At 48.5% G+C, this 17,163-nt stretch overlaps 2 protein-coding genes across 3 annotated transcripts; both read left to right on the top strand.

Annotated features, from left to right (window-relative positions):
• The first annotated feature begins 3,755 nt into the window (after nt 1-3,755).
• On the top strand, nt 3,756-11,357 carry Prg2 (proteoglycan 2, pro eosinophil major basic protein). 2 transcript variants are annotated; one of them, XM_048788846.1, is made up of 6 exons: nt 3,756-3,870; nt 4,448-4,517; nt 5,086-5,402; nt 5,774-5,905; nt 6,349-6,460; nt 10,894-11,357. In XM_048788846.1, the coding sequence occupies exons 1-6, from the start codon at nt 3,832-3,834 to the stop codon at nt 10,902-10,904; spliced, it is 681 nt and encodes a 226-aa protein (XP_048644803.1). In that variant the 5' UTR covers nt 3,756-3,831; the 3' UTR covers nt 10,905-11,357. The 2 variants fall into 2 exon arrangements, with proteins under 2 accessions (XP_048644803.1, XP_015332745.2); XM_015477259.2 differs by lacking the exon at nt 10,894-11,357 and adding an exon at nt 6,678-6,842 and having other exon boundaries at nt 3,817-3,870.
• Nucleotides 11,358-11,864: 507 nt separating this feature from the next.
• Prg3 (proteoglycan 3, pro eosinophil major basic protein 2) lies at nt 11,865-17,018 on the top strand. Its single transcript, XM_015477258.2, has 6 exons — nt 11,865-12,179; nt 12,538-12,670; nt 13,139-13,452; nt 14,476-14,607; nt 15,961-16,072; nt 16,845-17,018. The coding sequence occupies exons 2-6, from the start codon at nt 12,610-12,612 to the stop codon at nt 16,901-16,903; spliced, it is 678 nt and encodes a 225-aa protein (XP_015332744.1). The 5' UTR covers nt 11,865-12,179; nt 12,538-12,609; the 3' UTR covers nt 16,904-17,018.
• The last annotated feature ends 145 nt before the right edge of the window (nt 17,019-17,163 follow it).

Below are 17,163 nucleotides of genomic sequence, written 5' to 3'. Positions count from 1 at the left end.
TTGGGGGGGGGGACAACCAGTAAAGTTAGAGATTCTTCAGCCTTTTGGAAGATCATAAAAGAACCTCGTGGGAAGTTGAGACCCTCACCCTGGGAACATCACCATATGTTGCCTCTGATTGCAGGGTCTGAGGCCCCTTGAGTCTTATTCATAGTTTTCAGGCTGAGAAATCTGGAGCAGGGTGTAGGGAGGGGTGAGATAGAGTGAGGGCTGAATGGTGAGAGTGTAGGTCTGGAGCTGCAGAGTTTTCTACCTCTGAGCTGCTATGTGTTGGAGGCCAATGGGAGGGAAGTAAGCCAGAGTTTCTTGGCACCGGTCACTGCTGCCAAGGTAACCTCTGTTCAATGCCTGGTATCACACCTCATGCAGAAGCCCACATTGTAGCAAGGTAGAGCCTTCAGTGCCTGGTCTGCTCTGGTCAGGCTGCACCAGGGGCTACAGCAAACTTCCCATAAGTCTAAAGCTGGGAAGAGCCCCTAAGGGTGAGAATAGGGAACATTAAATGCAGAAGCAATCTGTCAGGTCCTCCAGGACAGTGCAGATGTCAAGATGGGTGGGTGACAGAGTCTGTTTAGGGACATATAAATTCTGTAGTAACTCAGAGTCCAAGGCTCAGGATCTGCAACATGGGTCCAACCCTCCTGGGAAAGGGGGTGGGCCTACAAGTAGAGGTGAAGGGCATTAGCCCCCCTTGTTCAAAGGCTCTGGGCCCCAAGCCCTCCAGTCCTTTGCTTTCCTTCAAAATCCATATCTATTACTCACACTGCAGCTTGTGATATAGAGAGAGGACATGCTGATTCAAGGGCCCCTGTGGGTAGAGCTCAGCCTAAATTATGCCATTGGCACCTGATGTAGACATTGGTCTCTGGAGAGCTTTATTAATGTGTGTCAACCTGATCACTTCGGAGCTTAATCATATGAGCAGCATTTACTTATTGAGCAATAACTAAATGCCAATTACAAAATTGGATGCTGAATGCTGCGTCCATCAAGGTTCTTAGTGGCAGTCCATAGAAATACTTCCTGGCTGAAGTACTGTATTCAATATATTTGAAAACAAATATATTGCAAAGAAGTAAAGTTCATGAAGAATCCTGGATCCATCCTCCAGCTCTGGGGGCACTGCAGCCTGGAAACCTGACCTTGTCCTCCCTAGCCACTGCCAGAGAGAGGTCTTCCTGGTTCCCATTTGTTCTGTCACTAGCTCCAGGTTCAGAGTCTTAAATGGATATTTACATTCAATAGAGCCTAGTCTGTGCCTTAGCTACAAAGGAGGCTGGGAATCGACTTGACTTTTGTCTTCAATAATCACATGCCACCCCTGACCAAGATCCGTGGCAAGAGGAGTCCCTTTGAACACCACAGGAAGGGGTGAGGTGCCTGGGCAGCTCACACTATGTCTGCTATTATATATGCATTATCTCATTCATTCCTTCTGGCTGTGGGTGACAGCCAGAAGGAATGATGATAATGAGAGACAAGGAGGTTCAGGAACTCATCCACAGTTGCACAGCTATTACGTGGTAGACTCCAGGCTGACTGTGACTTGGACTGCCTGATTCCTGAGCCTGCACTCTCAACCCACTGGACATTGAGAGATAAAATCTCAGGGTCACTAAGCTGTGGACTTCAGATCCTGAAGGGTGTGATATAGAAGACAGATTTCCTTCAAGGATAGGAGTGCCTCAGGAGCCAACTAGCTCCCAAGAACCAGCTTGTCATTTTCTAAATGGTTTGTCCAATATGAAAATCATTCCTATAGGGAATGCGGGGGACCGGTGAGCAGAGCCCAGCTCGTTGCTCCTCCCTAGTCTGTTGTCTAGTATCTCCTTGATTCCTGCTCCTGTCTGTTTAAATCAGTGGAGAGGAAGAAGGATATCTCCATCTTAGTTCCAGACAGGATGCATTCTTATTCTGCTTGTTCAATCCCTTTGAAATATTCTGCTAACTTCAGTTGGAAGGTAGTAACACTGCCCTGCACCTCTGCTGAGGGTCATCCCACCTGCTCACCTGTGCTCATGATGCTCCCTCTGCCTGGGATGTCTCCATTTCCTTCCCTTCTATTTACCACCTTTCCATCTGGACAAGAGCCAGGCCTTTATCTCCAGGGAGCCCTTTCTGCCATTCTTCTGTGGATGAACTTCCTCCTGAATTGGCAGAGGGTGAGCCTAGCTTGGGTCCGACCCCTTTCCCTCTCACTTTACCTGTTATGCATCTCATCTTCCCATTCAGTCCATAAGCAAATCAAGGGCACAGATTACGCCTCACCCTGGTTTTGTCTCTGCTTGCACACAGCAGGCACACAGGAAGGGAGAGAAGTTGGGTGCCAGAGAAAACTGGATTTGAACCCTGGTATTTACTCGGACTATTTACTTAACCATTTTCATTCATATTTATTAAGAACCTACTATGTGCCAGGCACTGTGACACCCAACACCAATGATACAATTGAGTAAAGAGATGTGGCCTCCTGTCATCACAGAGCTTTTTGTCAAGGGAAGAGGGTAGATGTTGACCCACAGACCAGATAAACACACACACACACACACACACACACACACAGCTAAAAATGTCTAACTGCAATAAGGACAAATCCGTGGCTCTCCAAGAAGAACATAGAGGAAGTTTATCCAGTGTGGGCAGTGGGGAGGGGGCTGGGTCAGGAGTCACAAGCCTTACCTGGAAAATTCTTTAAAGTTGAAATGAGACAATACTTGCCATGCACAGCATTTAAAAATGTGCAGTAAATATTACCAGCATAAGGATCAGTGAGTTGGTCAGCTGAATGGTCAGGTTCTGATGCAAAGTGGTTAAGTACACAAGGGGACACTTTGTGTGCTTAGATATCCTCAGGGCAGTGATTTCCAGACTAATTTCCCATCCGAGTCAGCTGGAAACTTCTCAAAAATGCAAGACATCTGCCCTCCCCTCTGGACCTACTAGCCAGCCAGAATTTTCCAGTGAAGGGTTTGTATAGTTTTTAAATCTTTAATAAAGCCTCTCCCAGTATTATAGATTTAGCACACATTGATCATAACCATTGAAGAAATGCAAAGTTATAAAAAGAAGGAAAAGAACAATCTCCCTCTCCACTCTCTCCGGTGGAGGCCAGCAAGGTCAGCAGGCTGGTGTGAATCCTTTTTAGCATTCCAGCTCTTCTAGTGACCATATAAAAGAAACTTACATATAAGCACCTGCAGAGGGCTTTTTCTTTGTAATGTATTGCCATACTAAATGCTTTTTTTGCATCTTGCTTTCACTTACTAACACAGTAGCCACATCTTGTCAGGTGGACAGATATAAGTCCAGCTCTTCTAATAGCCCCATGGCGTTCTCTAGAATAGATGGGACACATTTTATTCTCTGTCCTATTGATGGATATCCAGGTTGTTTGTGATACTTCAGTCAAGCCATACATAACTGTGTACAATTTTTCTTACTTACAGATGCTTTTATGTCTAAAAGACCGTCTCCAAAGAGGGAACTGGATCAAATGAGCAAATGTGCATTTTTATTTCTAATAGATACTGAAAGCCGCATTCCCCAAATGTCTGTGGCAATTTGCATCCTCCACCAGGAAAGCAAGAAAACTGTGGATTTTAGAAAATCTCCTTAGGAGATTCTGAAGAGCAGTACAGGGTGGAAATTCTCATCCCAGAGCCGAGCCATAAGGGCCCCCACATGCCTGAAAGGGACTTGGGGAGAGACCCTGGCAGCTAATGAGTGGGCTCCCCAGGAAGTGAGAAATGTCTTTTAATCAGTCCTCTCATCTCCCTCTGGCTGAAGCAAACCCTCCTTCCCTAGGGGAACTTCCTCAAGGTCTTCTATAAAATGCCGCTGTGTAGCAGAGGGAGGGAAGACTCTGGGCAGGTGAGTGCTCTTCTCCCTTCCGGTGGCGCTAACGCTCATGACAGTTCTACCTCCTGAGAGGTGCCTGGCTCAGGCTGAGGGCATCTGGAGGGCTGTCAGGGACTGCTAGTGGCCTTCAGGTTACATGGGTGCCAGCAGGGATGGGACTTCTCTCTTTGGCTTGGGGGAGGCTGAGGGTGATGCCCTGAGAGGCATGTGTGGCATCTGAGCTCCGGGGAAGGGACACATTTTCTAAATACTGTGGGTTCCCAGGAAAGCCAAGGCCCATTGCTTCTCCATCCTTTCTTGGTTGTAGACTCCGAGGGGATCCATTAAATACAAATAAATAAACATAATATTCTCTCCACTTCTGGGCTCACCGGAAAGCCAGCCCCAGCCGTCCCTCATGGTCTGCTTTGTTCTTTTCAGAGAGGTTCCCAGTGTCCTGGAGCAGCCAGCCTGGGCTCCCTCAGCACTCGCTTCTCTGGTCCATCTTGACTTCTGTTCTTGACTTCTTTTTCTCCACCTCCCTCCCAAGGTTCCCTGATTGTCTGGCTCCTATGCGTGTGTCAATGACAAACTTGTTTCTCCATTGCAGGACAAAGCCAGGATGAAACTCCCTCTATTTCTGACTCTTCTGGTTGGGGCCGTTTCTACTCTTCATCTGAGTAAGTCTTGGCCTTCAGTCTTCCTTTCTCTGTTTTGTTTTGTTCTATGGTAGATGAGTCTGAAGCAAGTACTCGCTCCCTTCCCTGATCATGCCCTAATTTAGAATCTCTGTTCAGGCATCTGTCATGACTATAGTCTTGGATCTACTGTGACAGTCCCTATTTTGTCCAGTCTACGTAATGCTAGTGGTGCGCACAGTTCCTTTTACTTTGAGCTTACTGAGAATGTCGCATGCCTTATCTCCTTGACTCCTTAGAGCATCTCCACGAGGTATGTAGCATTGCTTATCAATTTCACAAAGAAATAACGCCAGCAGTAAATGGAGCCAGGAATCGAACCTAGAGGGCCTGACTCTAAGCCCTTGCTCTTAACCACCTTGACCTCAAGGGGGAGGCTGAGTCCTCCTCCCAGAGGCGCGGTTGCAGATTTCTCTTTCCAGGCAGAGTCGAGAGGACAATGGCTGGCACGGGGTGGGGGGGGGGGGCAGGGGGCAGGAGCTGTCCATGGTTCCGAGGAAGAACCAGGGCCCGAGGTGAAGGATGGACACTTGGTCTTTCTCCCTGCCAGGGACAGAAACTCCCGACGTCAACAGCCCCTTGGAAAATGAAGCCTTGCCTCAGGATGGGGAGACACTAGAACCAGAACCTGAGGAGGCCCCTGCTGGGGAGCTGATGCCGCTGGAGGAGGAGGTAGAAGGAGGCTCTGGAAGCGAAGATGTTCCTGAGGAAGAGGAGGCTGTGGAGTCAGACTCAGCCCTTGATGTGGTGGACAAGGACCTTCAGTGCCCTAAGGAAGAAGACATAGTCAAACTGGAAGGCAGCCCTGGATGCAAGACGTGTCGCTACCTCCTGGTGAGGAGCGTCAAGCGGTTTAATAAGGCTCAGGTGAGTGGTCTGAGGCTGAGGCTGGGCAGGGGAGGGGGCAGGAGACATGTCTTCAGCTTCTGAGGCACTAGTATTTTTTCCATTTTGAGGGCTCTGGGGTGTCAGTAGAGGCTGAGGCCTCCAGAGGTGCTGGGGTCAGATGGGGGGATATGTGCAAACTTGATGCATTCTGTACACGACTTTATTTTGGTATCAGTATATTTGAAATCCCCCCCTTTTTTTCCATGTTGTCTTTTGTTCACCAATCTTTGAAATAGTCGTGATGGGGAGGTAGAGCATACATTTTGGAGACTCAGAGACCCCAAGGCTCTGGCCATGGGGATTCCTGTGTGAAGGACACTGCATTCTCCCTCTTTTTCCCTGTCTTGCAGTTTGTCTGTCAGAGATGCTACCGGGGCAACCTCGTCTCCATCCACAACTTCAGCTTTAATTACCAACTCCAGTGCTCCGTCAGGGTGCTCAACCAGGGTCAAGTCTGGATCGGAGGCAGGATCGTGGGCAGGGTAGGAGGAGTGCCAACACCTGCTGACCCCAGCCAGGGCCCAACTTGCTGTGGATGTGTCTGCATTTCTGCTCTATGAGCCTCTGAACGGCTGGGAAAGGAAGCGCACCTGGACGAGGCACCCACGGCCTGCCCAGGCATTGGGAAGAGCCCAGGACTTAGAATCAGGAGGTCTGGGTTCAGGTTCCTCTCGGCCTCTATCTCCATGAACTGGGCAAGATTGTGGGCCTCTTAGCTCTAGGATGGGGTCAACTTAAGGGTGATTGTGTCACTGGGATGCCCAGCATGCGATGACGGTGCAGTTGACTAGGACAATGTCCACTGTGGTCAAGGGCCCATGGCCCTGCAGACAGCAGGAAGAGCCAGCAAGGACAACACTGGTTCTGTCTCTCTGCCTCCCTCTACCCCTCCTCAGTCTACCACTTCTCCTTCTACCTTCCCTAGGGCCGTTGTAAAAGGTTCCTCTGGGCTGATGGCAGCTCTTGGAATTTTGCGTACTGGGCTGCCGGCCAGCCCAACACCTGTGGTGGCAGATGTGTGGCCCTGTGTACCCGAGGTGAGATGGGCTGGGGATGAATGATGGGAAGTTCTGGGGGGGCGCCCAAGGAGGCAGCTCTAGGGAAGGAGCCTTGCACTCCAGGGAGAGGCCTCCTGGGTCTTTCCCCTCCACTGAGGCTTGGGGCTGGAGGCAGGAGTTGGGAGGGGAGTCTTCCTGGGGGAAGAGGAAGGGGTAGGCAGGAGGCTGATGGCTCCTTCTTGTTCTGCCTGCTCAGGAGGTAACTGGCGTACAGCTCACTGTGCCAAAAGACTTCCCTTCCTCTGTTCCTACTGAGGTGGTCCCAGCCAGGAGCTAGAATTGGCCCCCTCCCAGGCAGCTGCCTCCCCTTTCCTGTCTGCTGCCTTTCCTGCCACTTCCCTACAATAAAATTGCTATACTGAAAAAAGTGCATTTTTTCCTGAGATCATTGGTCCACACTGCTTAGCCTCACCTTTGAACTTTCTGCCTTATGATTCCAACACACATTCTATACCTTTCATAGAATGGTTTAGAAGTTATTGCTCCTCAAGGATGGAGAGTTGGTACTGGGGTCTGTGGAGCTTTCCAGTGGCAGCTGAATGGGCTCTGGTGGGTCTCAGAAGATCCAATTACTGGGCATCTATATGGCAGGTGTTGCCAGGAACCCCTGCTTCATCTTCCAGAACTTCCAGGGTTTTGGGTGGGCTTATATGTGCATCTCTGTGTCCAAGGGCCTTTTCCACTCATTTCTCCCAACTCCAGAACTATGGTTGGTTTGATGTGATTGGAAATTGACACGTCCCTGGGAACAGCAGACAACTCTCAGAAGTGGGTACATAAGCACCCCAGTCCTTTGCCCCTTAAATGGAATAGATCCATGGCATGTATTGGGCACCACTTCTCGGTTACCCATTAAGTGACTGGCCTTACAACACACCTTGTACTGGCTGCCTGCTCTTCCCCAGATGAATTCTCTGCTTCCTACGAGTATCTCTGCACTTCCCAAATTTACTATAGTATTTACACTCAAATCCTTGCCTCAAGCTCTGCTTCTGGGAAAACCCAGAAGAAGACAACTTGCTATGCATCAGAGATGGGGGAGGGTCTTGATAACTTGCTGAGGTTGGCCTTGAACTTGTGATCCTCTTGCCTCAGTCTCCTGAGTAGCTGTGAATACAGGTATACACCATCACCTCCAGCTCATGTAGTTTTTTTTATAATATAAGCTCAATAAGTTGCTCATTACTACCACTTTTTGAGCACCCACAAAGTACCCCCAGCTGTGGCAGGTATTTTACATAATGACTTTGTGCAATCAATCCTTCTTATTTCCACTTTGCAGAAGCAGACTCAGAAAAGTCATGACTTGTCAAAAGACTTGCCCAAGACTAAACATTGGAGTGCATCCAATGCCAAGATCTGACTCTAGCTGCTCTGAAGTCTGTTTCTTTAACCATTATGACCCCATGACTGGAGGCTTTGGCTGTTCTCCCTCACTCCTGGGTTTCTCTTGGGACGTAAGACTCACCCAGCTGGAGATGAGGAAGCTTCCATCAGAAGAAAGGCATTCTAAACCCCTTCTCCACTAGGGAGGCCAGCAGAGTAAAAGGGGTCAATGCCCTGAGGCCCTTTCCCTTTAGGAATCTTCAAATTCATAGAACATGGGACAATTCATAGAACATGGGACAGGGGTCTTAGAGGGATACACATAAAGAACTCATTGTTTTTGAGTGTGGCTCAGAGAGGGGAAGGAGTTTGTCCAGGGTCTTTCAGTCAATTGAGAAAGAGACAGAACGCACACACTGCTCTATGGCAGCGCTGGTTTCACAGATGGCAACATGTGAAACAGGTACGATGGGTTCTGCCCTGTTGTGGATGCTGTGAGAATATAGCTGAAGGCCTTTCAGTCCTTGCCCTCATGGACTTTATACTCTAACGTGGAAAGGGCACTGTTTCCTCATATAATAAAGAATAATAGGGACCACAGGTGTAGCTCAGTGGAAAAGCACTTGCTTGGCATATATGAGGGCCTGGGTTGGATCCCCAGCAAAACACACACACACACACACACACACACACTCTTAAATAAAGTCTCCCATTTGCTAGGCACTTATTATGTGCTAGGTTCTATTGGAGTGGTGGATTTTATCTTTTTCCTCACACATCTCTTTGGTTGGGTGTGTGTTGACTCTCAGTCCATGGAGATTCCCTTTGGGGGATAATGTCAAGAAGGAGGCGGGAGGGAGGCTTCAGGGCTCCTCATCCTGTTCCGTCTATTGTTCTGGGTGTGGTCTCGCAGTGGCGCCCACTGTGAAGCTTCCCTCTGCCGCCCACTCTCCAGTGCACAGGGCAGGGTGCATGTTATTTGTTCATAAAAAGATTTTTTTTTTTAAAGTAAAGATCATGAAATAAGGAGAATTGCTGTGCGTGTGCAATTCTTTCTGACAAGAAGCTAACTGAGCTCTGGGAAACGAAGATCACCCCTTGGGAATGGCACGTGTGTAGTTCTGTACACGGTGCAAAGAGCAGAGCAGCAGAGAGCTCAAAGGACGCAGCGCTCACTCCTTACTCACTGACGGGGCCGCCCGCAGTTCCGCGTGCCTCATCTCAGAAGGTGACTGACAAGAGCCACCCCCAACTTCACAACCAGATGATGTTATTAGAGGAAGGTCCTATTATTATCCTTACAGATGAGAAAACTGAGGAACAGAGTGGCTGACTCTGGGCTTTGTGATTTCACTGTACACCACACCATGTGCCTGGGTTTTTGGGTTTTTTTTTGGTTTTGTTTTGGTTTTGTTTTGGCACTGGGGATTGAACCCAGATCCCGACACAGGTTAGGCAAGCACTCTGCTGCTGAGCTTCCACCCCAGTCCTTTTTCATTTTTTAAAATTTTGAGACAAGATCTCACTAAGTTAACCCGGCTTGAACTTGTTTTGATCCTCCTGCCTCAGCCTCCTGAGTAGCTGGACCATGTGACTTTAAAGACGATGAGACCCAGCCTTTGTGTAGTGTGGGGTTGGACTAAATCTGTAAACATTGCTGCCGACAGTCATCTAAAGACTTGGTGTTCCAAGTACGTTGAAAACGTTGGCACCACTGGCCAGACGGTGTAGCACGTTTGGGTCTATCAAACAAGGACCAGGAAGTCAGACAGACTAGGGTCCTGCATACCGCTTGTTACTAGTTTGTGAAACTTGGGTAAGTAATTTAACCTCTCCTGATTTTGTAGTAAATATGTAGAGATGACAATACCCAATTTGTAGAATGATTTTTTAAAAGATTATGTTGTAGGATCTAGTTTGGGGTGGACCTTCAAAAATGTCATTTTTGAGCCAGGCATGGTGGCACATGCCTGTACTCCAAGCACCTCAAGAGGCTGAGGCAGAAAGATCCCAAGTTCAAGGCCATCCTGGGAAACTTTGTAAGACCCTGTCTCAAAATATAAAAAGGACTGGGGATGTAGCTCAGTGGTGGAGTGCCCCGGGTTCCATCCCAAGTACAAAAAATTAAAAAAAGTCATTTCTAGTTTTAACTCAGACAGGCATCACCATTGTGGTCATTGATGAGGTTGTTGAAGTCATTAGAATGTCTTTGCCTGAGGTTTGTGCGCAAAACAAAAACAAAAAAATGAGTCAACTCGAGGCAGGGAATGGGCTTGGAGAGGAGGGAGGTCCGTGGGAGGAGGCTGGAGGAAGGCAGTTGTGGGTGGGTAAGGAGCCTGAAGACCTGGGTTTAGGCTGGTCTCCAACTTGCTCTGTGCTCTTGGGCTCTCTGAGATGTCATTTCCTCATCTCTAAAATGATGGAGGTGCTGCCTCCTGAGAGAGCCAAGATAATAGGTCATCCGACCACAGGTAGAATGGAGCCCTGGCCTGGGTTCCGGGGTGAGGGAGTGAGGGTGAATATGGAAAAGGGGAGTCCATTCTTCTCCTTTCTTACTAGGGAGGTCTCAAGTTTGAAATCCCTTGACCAGGCTCTTGGGCCCTGGCATTGGCCAATCCTCCCACAATCAGGTAGATAAGCAGGTCTGGTTCGTTGGGCCAGGGAGATAAGAGCTAAGGCAGTTACTTTGCAACCAGGCCCAGAAATAACCTCTCGGTTACTTCTCCATTTGTAGTTCCCTTGGGAGAGCAGAGGAGGGGAAGGGATCCAGGCCTCCTGGCCCTCCGGGCTACTTGTCCCTGCTGCCTTGGAGGCCTGGGCTGGAATATGGGCAACAAATGTGCACTCTCCAGTAGGAGGCCTGGAGTTGAGTGCCCCCCTCCACTCCACAGTCTTGGCAGAGCAATCTGGCCGCCAGGGCTCAGCATTTGCTGAATTTTCTTTGGACTGCTGGGAATTTGGCTGGGTTTGGTAGGTTAGAATTTTGATATTTTGTTCCTCAAGGATGTTTTGCATTAATTTTGACTTTAAAGAAAGATTGTGTTAAAATACTATTTATCCTGCATACTGAATTTTTTTTTTTTTAGTGCCTCCTTAAATTTTTCATCTAAGATGAGGGCCTCACTTGGCTGATCCTAGTTCCGACTCTGGACTCTCCTATCAGCCTCTAGTAAGAGAGCGGAGGTAAACTTGGGGTGGGAAGGTGACCTATCTGTGTCTGGAAGATTCTGCATGTAGCTTTTCATTCTAGCTCCGCCTCTTGGCCAGCCATGGACATATGCCTTGAGGTTGGACACAATGGCATGTTCTAGATCAGCGATCCCCAGATGTTCCAGAGGACATTAGGAAATGAGGGGAGACATTCTTGGTTGTTCTCAGGGGAGCTGCTACCGACATCTAGTAAGATGATATCTCGTAGATATCAGGGGTGTTGTGGAGCTTTCCACAATGCCCAGGGCAGCCCCCCACAACTATTAATTGGCCCCAAATATAAACAGTATAAAGGTTAGGAATCCCTGATCTAGATTTTCAGTACAGAGGAAACATCAAGGTTTTTCACACACTAAAAATGAGAAAGAGAGGGAGGGAGGGCAGGGGGTGAGGATATGGGAGGAGGGGAGAAAAGAGTTGGAGCTAGAGAGACTTAGAAATCCTAGTTCCTTCACTGTCCGTGTAACCTTGGCAAATTGTGTTCCTCCACTACGCCTCATTTCTCACATCTGTGAAGCACAAATAGTCAAACATTCCTGGTGGAAATGGGTGAAGGGAAATAAGAGCTCAAGAGAGTGTTGCTCCCTGAGGTCCCTACTTCTGGGATACTGATCATGGGAGGCTACTCCTGAGTTAAGGGGCATTGTTTAGATATTATTTAGATTTTTTTAGGGGGTGTGCCGGGGATTGAACACAGGGGCACTTGACTACTGAGCCACATCCCCAGCCCTATTGTATTTTATTTAGAGACAGAGTCTCACTGAGTTGCTTAGCACCTTGCTTTTGCTGAGGCTGGCTTTGAACTTGTGATCCCTGAGCTGCTGGGATTACAGACATATGCCACCATGCCCAGCTAGATGGAGAACTTTAAGGGACACTAATAATAATAATATGCCTGGACAATAGGCATGACAGCCAGGCAAGACAGTGTGTGTGGGCTCCCATTCAGGGCAGCAGGCTGGACAGGGCAGGGCCCTGCAGTCCCAGGAGAGAGCAAGATCCAGAGGTAAGAAGACTGAGCCAACAGTTGTTATCAGCTCCACTGCCCCAGCCCTGGCCTGGGGCAATCATCCTGGCCTCTTCCCACTTCCCCAAAAGCCCAGCATAAAGGCTGCTTGTGGGGCACAGCCTCCAGAGGCACTGAACTTGGAGGAGCCAGAAGGTGAGTACTCTTCCTGTTGCCATAGGAGGGGGGTGTTCAGAGCCTGGGAGGAAGTGGGATCTCAGGTGGAAAACACCAGGAGACCTGTCCTGAGGTGGTCAGTGATGGCCACTATCCTCCCTCACTCCTCCCCCAGCATGAGGGAACTCAGCAGCCCTGTTCCTATAAGGTCTGAGATTGTGGTCCAGGATTGTGTGAGGATTTCAGGAAAAGGGGACTTTTGCACCCGTGCTGTCCCTTCCCCATTCCTTTTCCAGATGCTTCAGCTCAGGGTCTGTCCACTGGAGGAAGAGGAAGCCCTCTAGTTTGTCCTTTAATCAATTAATTAAACAAATATTGCTGCTGTACTATATGCCAGGGGCTGTGCTAGACACACAGACAGCCTCGAGGAGGAAGGCGGAGTTGTGTCTGGCTACAAGACTGAGTAGATATGAAACACCCCCTGCACCTAGCCCTTCTCCTGCTGGGGACAGTTTCTGCTCTTTATCTGGGTAAGTAAGTCCTCCCATCCCCTTCTCACTCATCATTTCTCCTTTCTCCTCTTTTTAATGTTCCCCTCCCTTTATTTTTACTCCCATGGGGCAGGGCCAGTCTCTCCTCCTCAGTTGATCTGGCCCATCTCTGGCAAGATTATCCTGAACTTAGAATTGGGACCTGAATTTTTTCTCAGGGTTCCTTCATAAGAGGTAAGCACCCACCTGTTAAGATGAAGAGCTGGTGGCTGTCCCAAGATTCTCACACATGCTCCTTCCTCCTGCCCCCAAATGTACACCTTTGGAGTCAGCCAGGGGTCAGGTTCTCATCCATTTGTGACTCTGACCCAAGACATCTCTCCTCATCCAACATGGAGGAGGCCGTTTGGGCTGGCTCCAGAGGACCTGAGCAGGATGGTTGGAGCTGTCCGTGGTCCTGGAAGGAGGGAGCCTCTGATGTGATGGCAGGCTACCTCTTCTTCCTAGAGAATGATGCCCCCCATCTGGAGAGCCTAAAGACAGAGACAGACCTGGATCAGGATCCAGATGGCTCAGGGGAGCAGAAGGGAGAGTTGGCCCTGACTGAAGAGGGGATTCAAGTAGAGGGCGATGAGGTCAAGACTTCAGGGTATCAAGAAGCCTTTGAAGATGAGGAGGCTGTGGAGTCAGGCCCACCTCCCTTAGAGCACAACTTGCTATGCCCCAGGGAAGAGGATACTGTTCAAATTCAGGGAGATTCTGGGTGCAAAACCTGTCGCTATCTGCTGGTACAAACTCCAAAGACATTTTCTCAAGCTCAGGTAAGTGGCCAGGAGCGTCTGTGCAGGGTGGGAAGGGGAATGCAGGCTCAGAGAAGAGAGTAGATCCAAACTTCTGTTCTCTAGTTGTTTAACTTAGTGGCCCACAAACCCTAGTTTCAGAATCACCAGGAGGTCTTGTTAAAATACAGATTTGAGGACTTTACTCCCACAATTTCTGGGGCTGAGCCTGAGAATCTACATTTGAAACAAATTCCCAGGTGGCAATGATATTGTTGGTCTGAGGACTGCACTTTGAGAACCACTAATTTGAACAAAATCATGGGTATTAGATACATCTGTGTTCAATATTATTTATACTTTCCATGGTCTGTCACCTGGGCAAGTAGCCACATCTTTCAGAGCTTCAGTATCTTCATTTGTAAGATGAAGAAATACGGTTGTCTCTCAGTTTGCATGGGGTATTTATTCAAGGACCTCCACCCCTGCCATAGATACCCAAATCTTCAGATGTTCAAGGCCCTTATATAAAAATGGCAAATTATTTGTATATAATCTGTGCAATTCCCTCCATGTACTTGAAATCTTCTCTAGATTACTTATAATATTGAATACAGTATAAATCCTACATAAATTACTGTTATAGTGTATTGTCTAGAGAATAATGACAAGAAAAAAGTCTGTACATGTTCAGTACAGATACAATTTAAAAATTTTTGATCTGTGGTTTTTAAAGATCTGTGAATGAGAAACCCACAGATACAGAAAGCTGACTGAATACTACCAATATCTTAGAGTTGTGAAGGTTAACTGAGGTAATGCATTCAGGATAGTTAGAATTAACACTCAGTAAATAGTGACTATAAATAAGTATTATTAATAATAATAATTATTATTATTTCCTGAAAGAATGCCCTGGCAACTGATTAAGGAGCAAAAGTTATTGATGGAGAGAAATAGGTCCCTTATTTCTAACTTGAAAATGGTTGTAGGTGTCTTGATTGGAGACTCAGGAATTTGAGAAAAAAGAGAGTGAATTTTCTACCTCCCCCCTTATCTCTGCAGAATGTCTGCAGGAGATGCTACCAAGGCAACCTTGTCTCCATTCACAACTACAATTTCAACTATCGTGTTCATTGTTTGGCCAGTAAGATAAACCAGGCCCAGATCTGGATTGGAGGCGTCCTCAGGGGCTGGGTAAGTCCGGGGCCAACTACTCAGTACAGAAAATTATTTTTGATTGTTTTAAGGGAGCACCTGCTGGGGCCAAGCCTTAACCTAGCACAGATAAGGTGTCCATAGAGGGGTAAGCAAACAAGTGCCGGAGCTGGCTTGTGCTGTTTTGAGAGAACAAATTACACACATCTCTGAGCTAACTCCATGCTGGTAGCTTAAAATCAGACATGGTATCCTTTACACCAAGGATATTGGCAGTTGTTATATGTCCATCAGTCTTCATTACCCCAATAAAATGTCTGTGAGAATCAACTTTTAAGGAAGAAGGTTTATCTTGGCTCACTCTTTCAGTTCATGGTCATTTGACCGTGTTTCTTTGGACCCGTGGCAGCACAGAATATTGTGGCAGCAGTGTATGGCAGAGGAGATGTGTTCACCTCATCGCAACAGGAAAGAAAAGAAGAGAGGAATGGGCCAGGGTCCCAAAATCCCCTTCAAGAGCACACCCCCATTGACCTAACTGCCTCCCTGCCTCATTTTTGTTTGGTTTGGGGGGTACTGGGGATTGAACCCAATAGTGAACTGTCTTTGGGCTGCATCCCCAACCTTTTTAAAAATTTTTGTTTTGAGTAAGTTGCCCAGGCTGGCCTCAACTTGTGATCCTTCTGCCTCAGCCTCCTGAGTCACTGGGACTTATCCCAGCACTTGGCTTAGGTCCCGCCTCTTAAAAGTGCCACCATCTCCCAATCACACTATGGGCTGCTGATCAAACCACAAGCACATGAGCCTTTGTGGGACAATTCAGAACCCAAAATATCATGTTATACATCAGGGCTCCTTCCTACTTCCCATTTTCTCACCTTTCCCCAGAGCTGGTTTCAAAAACATTTACCAGTATAACACTCAAGTCATGAGACAGATTCTAGGTTCAGGTTGGTCACTTACTAACTGAAGAGCTTTAGGAATCCTAAGCTTCTTCATTTCTACAATAGGGATCTTCTTATCTTGGGGTGGCTCTGAGATTGTGGATGAATAAATGCCATTATATTTGGTACTCGAGGTGTGGTCCATGGGCCAGCAGTATCAGCATCACCTGGTAGCTTGTTAAATATGCAGAATCTTGGGCCCAACCCCAGGTCTCCTGAATCAGAATCTGCATGTTAGCAAGATCCTCCCGTGTGGTTGGAGAAGTCTGCTCTGTGGGATGGCTGGGACAAACGGTTGCCATTGCCCACAAAGCTTCAGGAATAGGTTGCAAAGGTATCTCGCTCCTGGCCAGGCAGGCAGAGAGGGAAGGCAGCAGTGGCTATCTCTGAGTACCTGGATCTGCCTTCCTAGACCTCTGCCCTCTGATCTGCCTTATCTTTTCTCCAGTTCCTGTGGAAGAAGTTTTGCTGGACTGATGGAAGCTCCTGGAATTTTGCATATTGGGCTTCAGGGCAACCTGGGTGTTCAGGAGGCCACTGTGTGACCCTATGTACTGGAGGTGAGAGGAATGGGCCCCTGGGGAAGGAGAAGGGGGTGACAAAGTGGATTCTCAGAAGCTATCCCTTTGAGCTGCCTGGACACATCTCCTTAAGCTCACATCCAACCCCAACTTGTGAGTTATCACTTGTCTGTGAGAAAGGCTGAGATACAGGGATCCCTTGAATAAAACCAGGTGGCAGGGGTCCTCTAGGTATGAGGGAGTTGGCTAGGGGTCCTTAACTTCCTCTGATAAGAGGGTGACAGATTCAAGTGGTCAATGTGAAAATGAGAGGGACACATGGATATAAGGTGTGAATGAAGGAGAAGGCCGGGTGTGGTAATTAGAGATGGCTGAGAGACAAGATGCCAGCTTCAAACAGCAGATGTGGGCAACAGCATGCGCGGCAGATGTGAGGGAGTTTAGTTAGTGGCTAAGACCATATGTGCTAGAGCAAGAGGGCTAGGAGTCACATTCCAGCTCTGCCACTTGCCAGGCAGGTTACAGGCAAGTTATTGATCTCTACCAAGCCTCAGTCTCCTCTTTGTGGGACAAGGATCATGACAGCACCTGCCTCTTGGAGTTGAGGTGAGGACAGAAGGTGACAGTCGACGGGGAAAGCACTTAGCACATAGCCCAGGTCATGATATGGCTTGGTAAATGTAAGTTAGTGTGTCCAACGCCCAATGACGATGGCTGCAGAAGGGACATCCGAGGTACCTTAGGAGGGAAGGGGTGGGGCATCGGCCAGACCCAGAGAGGCAGCTGACATCACTGTGCTCTCTACTTCCAGATGGCCACTGGCGACGAGCTCCGTGCCATAGGCAGCTGCCCTTCGTCTGCTCCTTCTGAGCCAGTGGCGCGGTGAACCAGCCTTGGAGCCTCAGGCCTCTGGCTGCCACTGCCCCGCTCTCGGCCCTGGACTCTGCCCCCAGCCTCTCCTGGCCATAAATCCACACTTCTCACATCATTCCCTGGGTCTTTTTCTTCATTGCTCTTTCTGGGGGCTCCCCAGCTTGGGAAAGTCCTGGAAGCCTTCCCCTCTGCGGGGAAGTGAAAGATGGCGGAGGCCGGCCGCCGGCGGCGGTGCGGAGCTGCTGCGCGGCAGCGCC

The sequence above is a fragment of the Marmota marmota genome, unplaced genomic scaffold (genome assembly GCF_001458135.2).
Source record: "Marmota marmota marmota unplaced genomic scaffold, marMar, whole genome shotgun sequence".
Lineage (NCBI taxonomy): Eukaryota > Metazoa > Chordata > Mammalia > Rodentia > Sciuridae > Marmota > Marmota marmota.
This window is presented reverse-complemented; position numbering and strand designations above follow the sequence as displayed.

Excerpts from the sequence above, each read along its gene's own strand:
- Prg2 (XM_015477259.2), top strand. The coding sequence starts at position 3,832 with ATGCCGCTGTGTAGCAGAGGGAGGGAAGACTCTGGGCAG. Across the intron at positions 4,518-5,085 it reads CGTTTCTACTCTTCATCTGA|GGACAGAAACTCCCGACGTC; the intron begins GTAAGTCTTGGC and ends TCTCCCTGCCAG. Across the intron at positions 5,906-6,348 it reads GAGGCAGGATCGTGGGCAGG|GGCCGTTGTAAAAGGTTCCT; the intron begins GTAGGAGGAGTG and ends TACCTTCCCTAG.
- Prg3 (XM_015477258.2), top strand. The coding sequence starts at position 12,610 with ATGAAACACCCCCTGCACCTAGCCCTTCTCCTGCTGGGGACAGTTTCT. Across the intron at positions 12,671-13,138 it reads AGTTTCTGCTCTTTATCTGG|AGAATGATGCCCCCCATCTG; the intron begins GTAAGTAAGTCC and ends TCTTCTTCCTAG. Across the intron at positions 13,453-14,475 it reads AGACATTTTCTCAAGCTCAG|AATGTCTGCAGGAGATGCTA; the intron begins GTAAGTGGCCAG and ends TTATCTCTGCAG.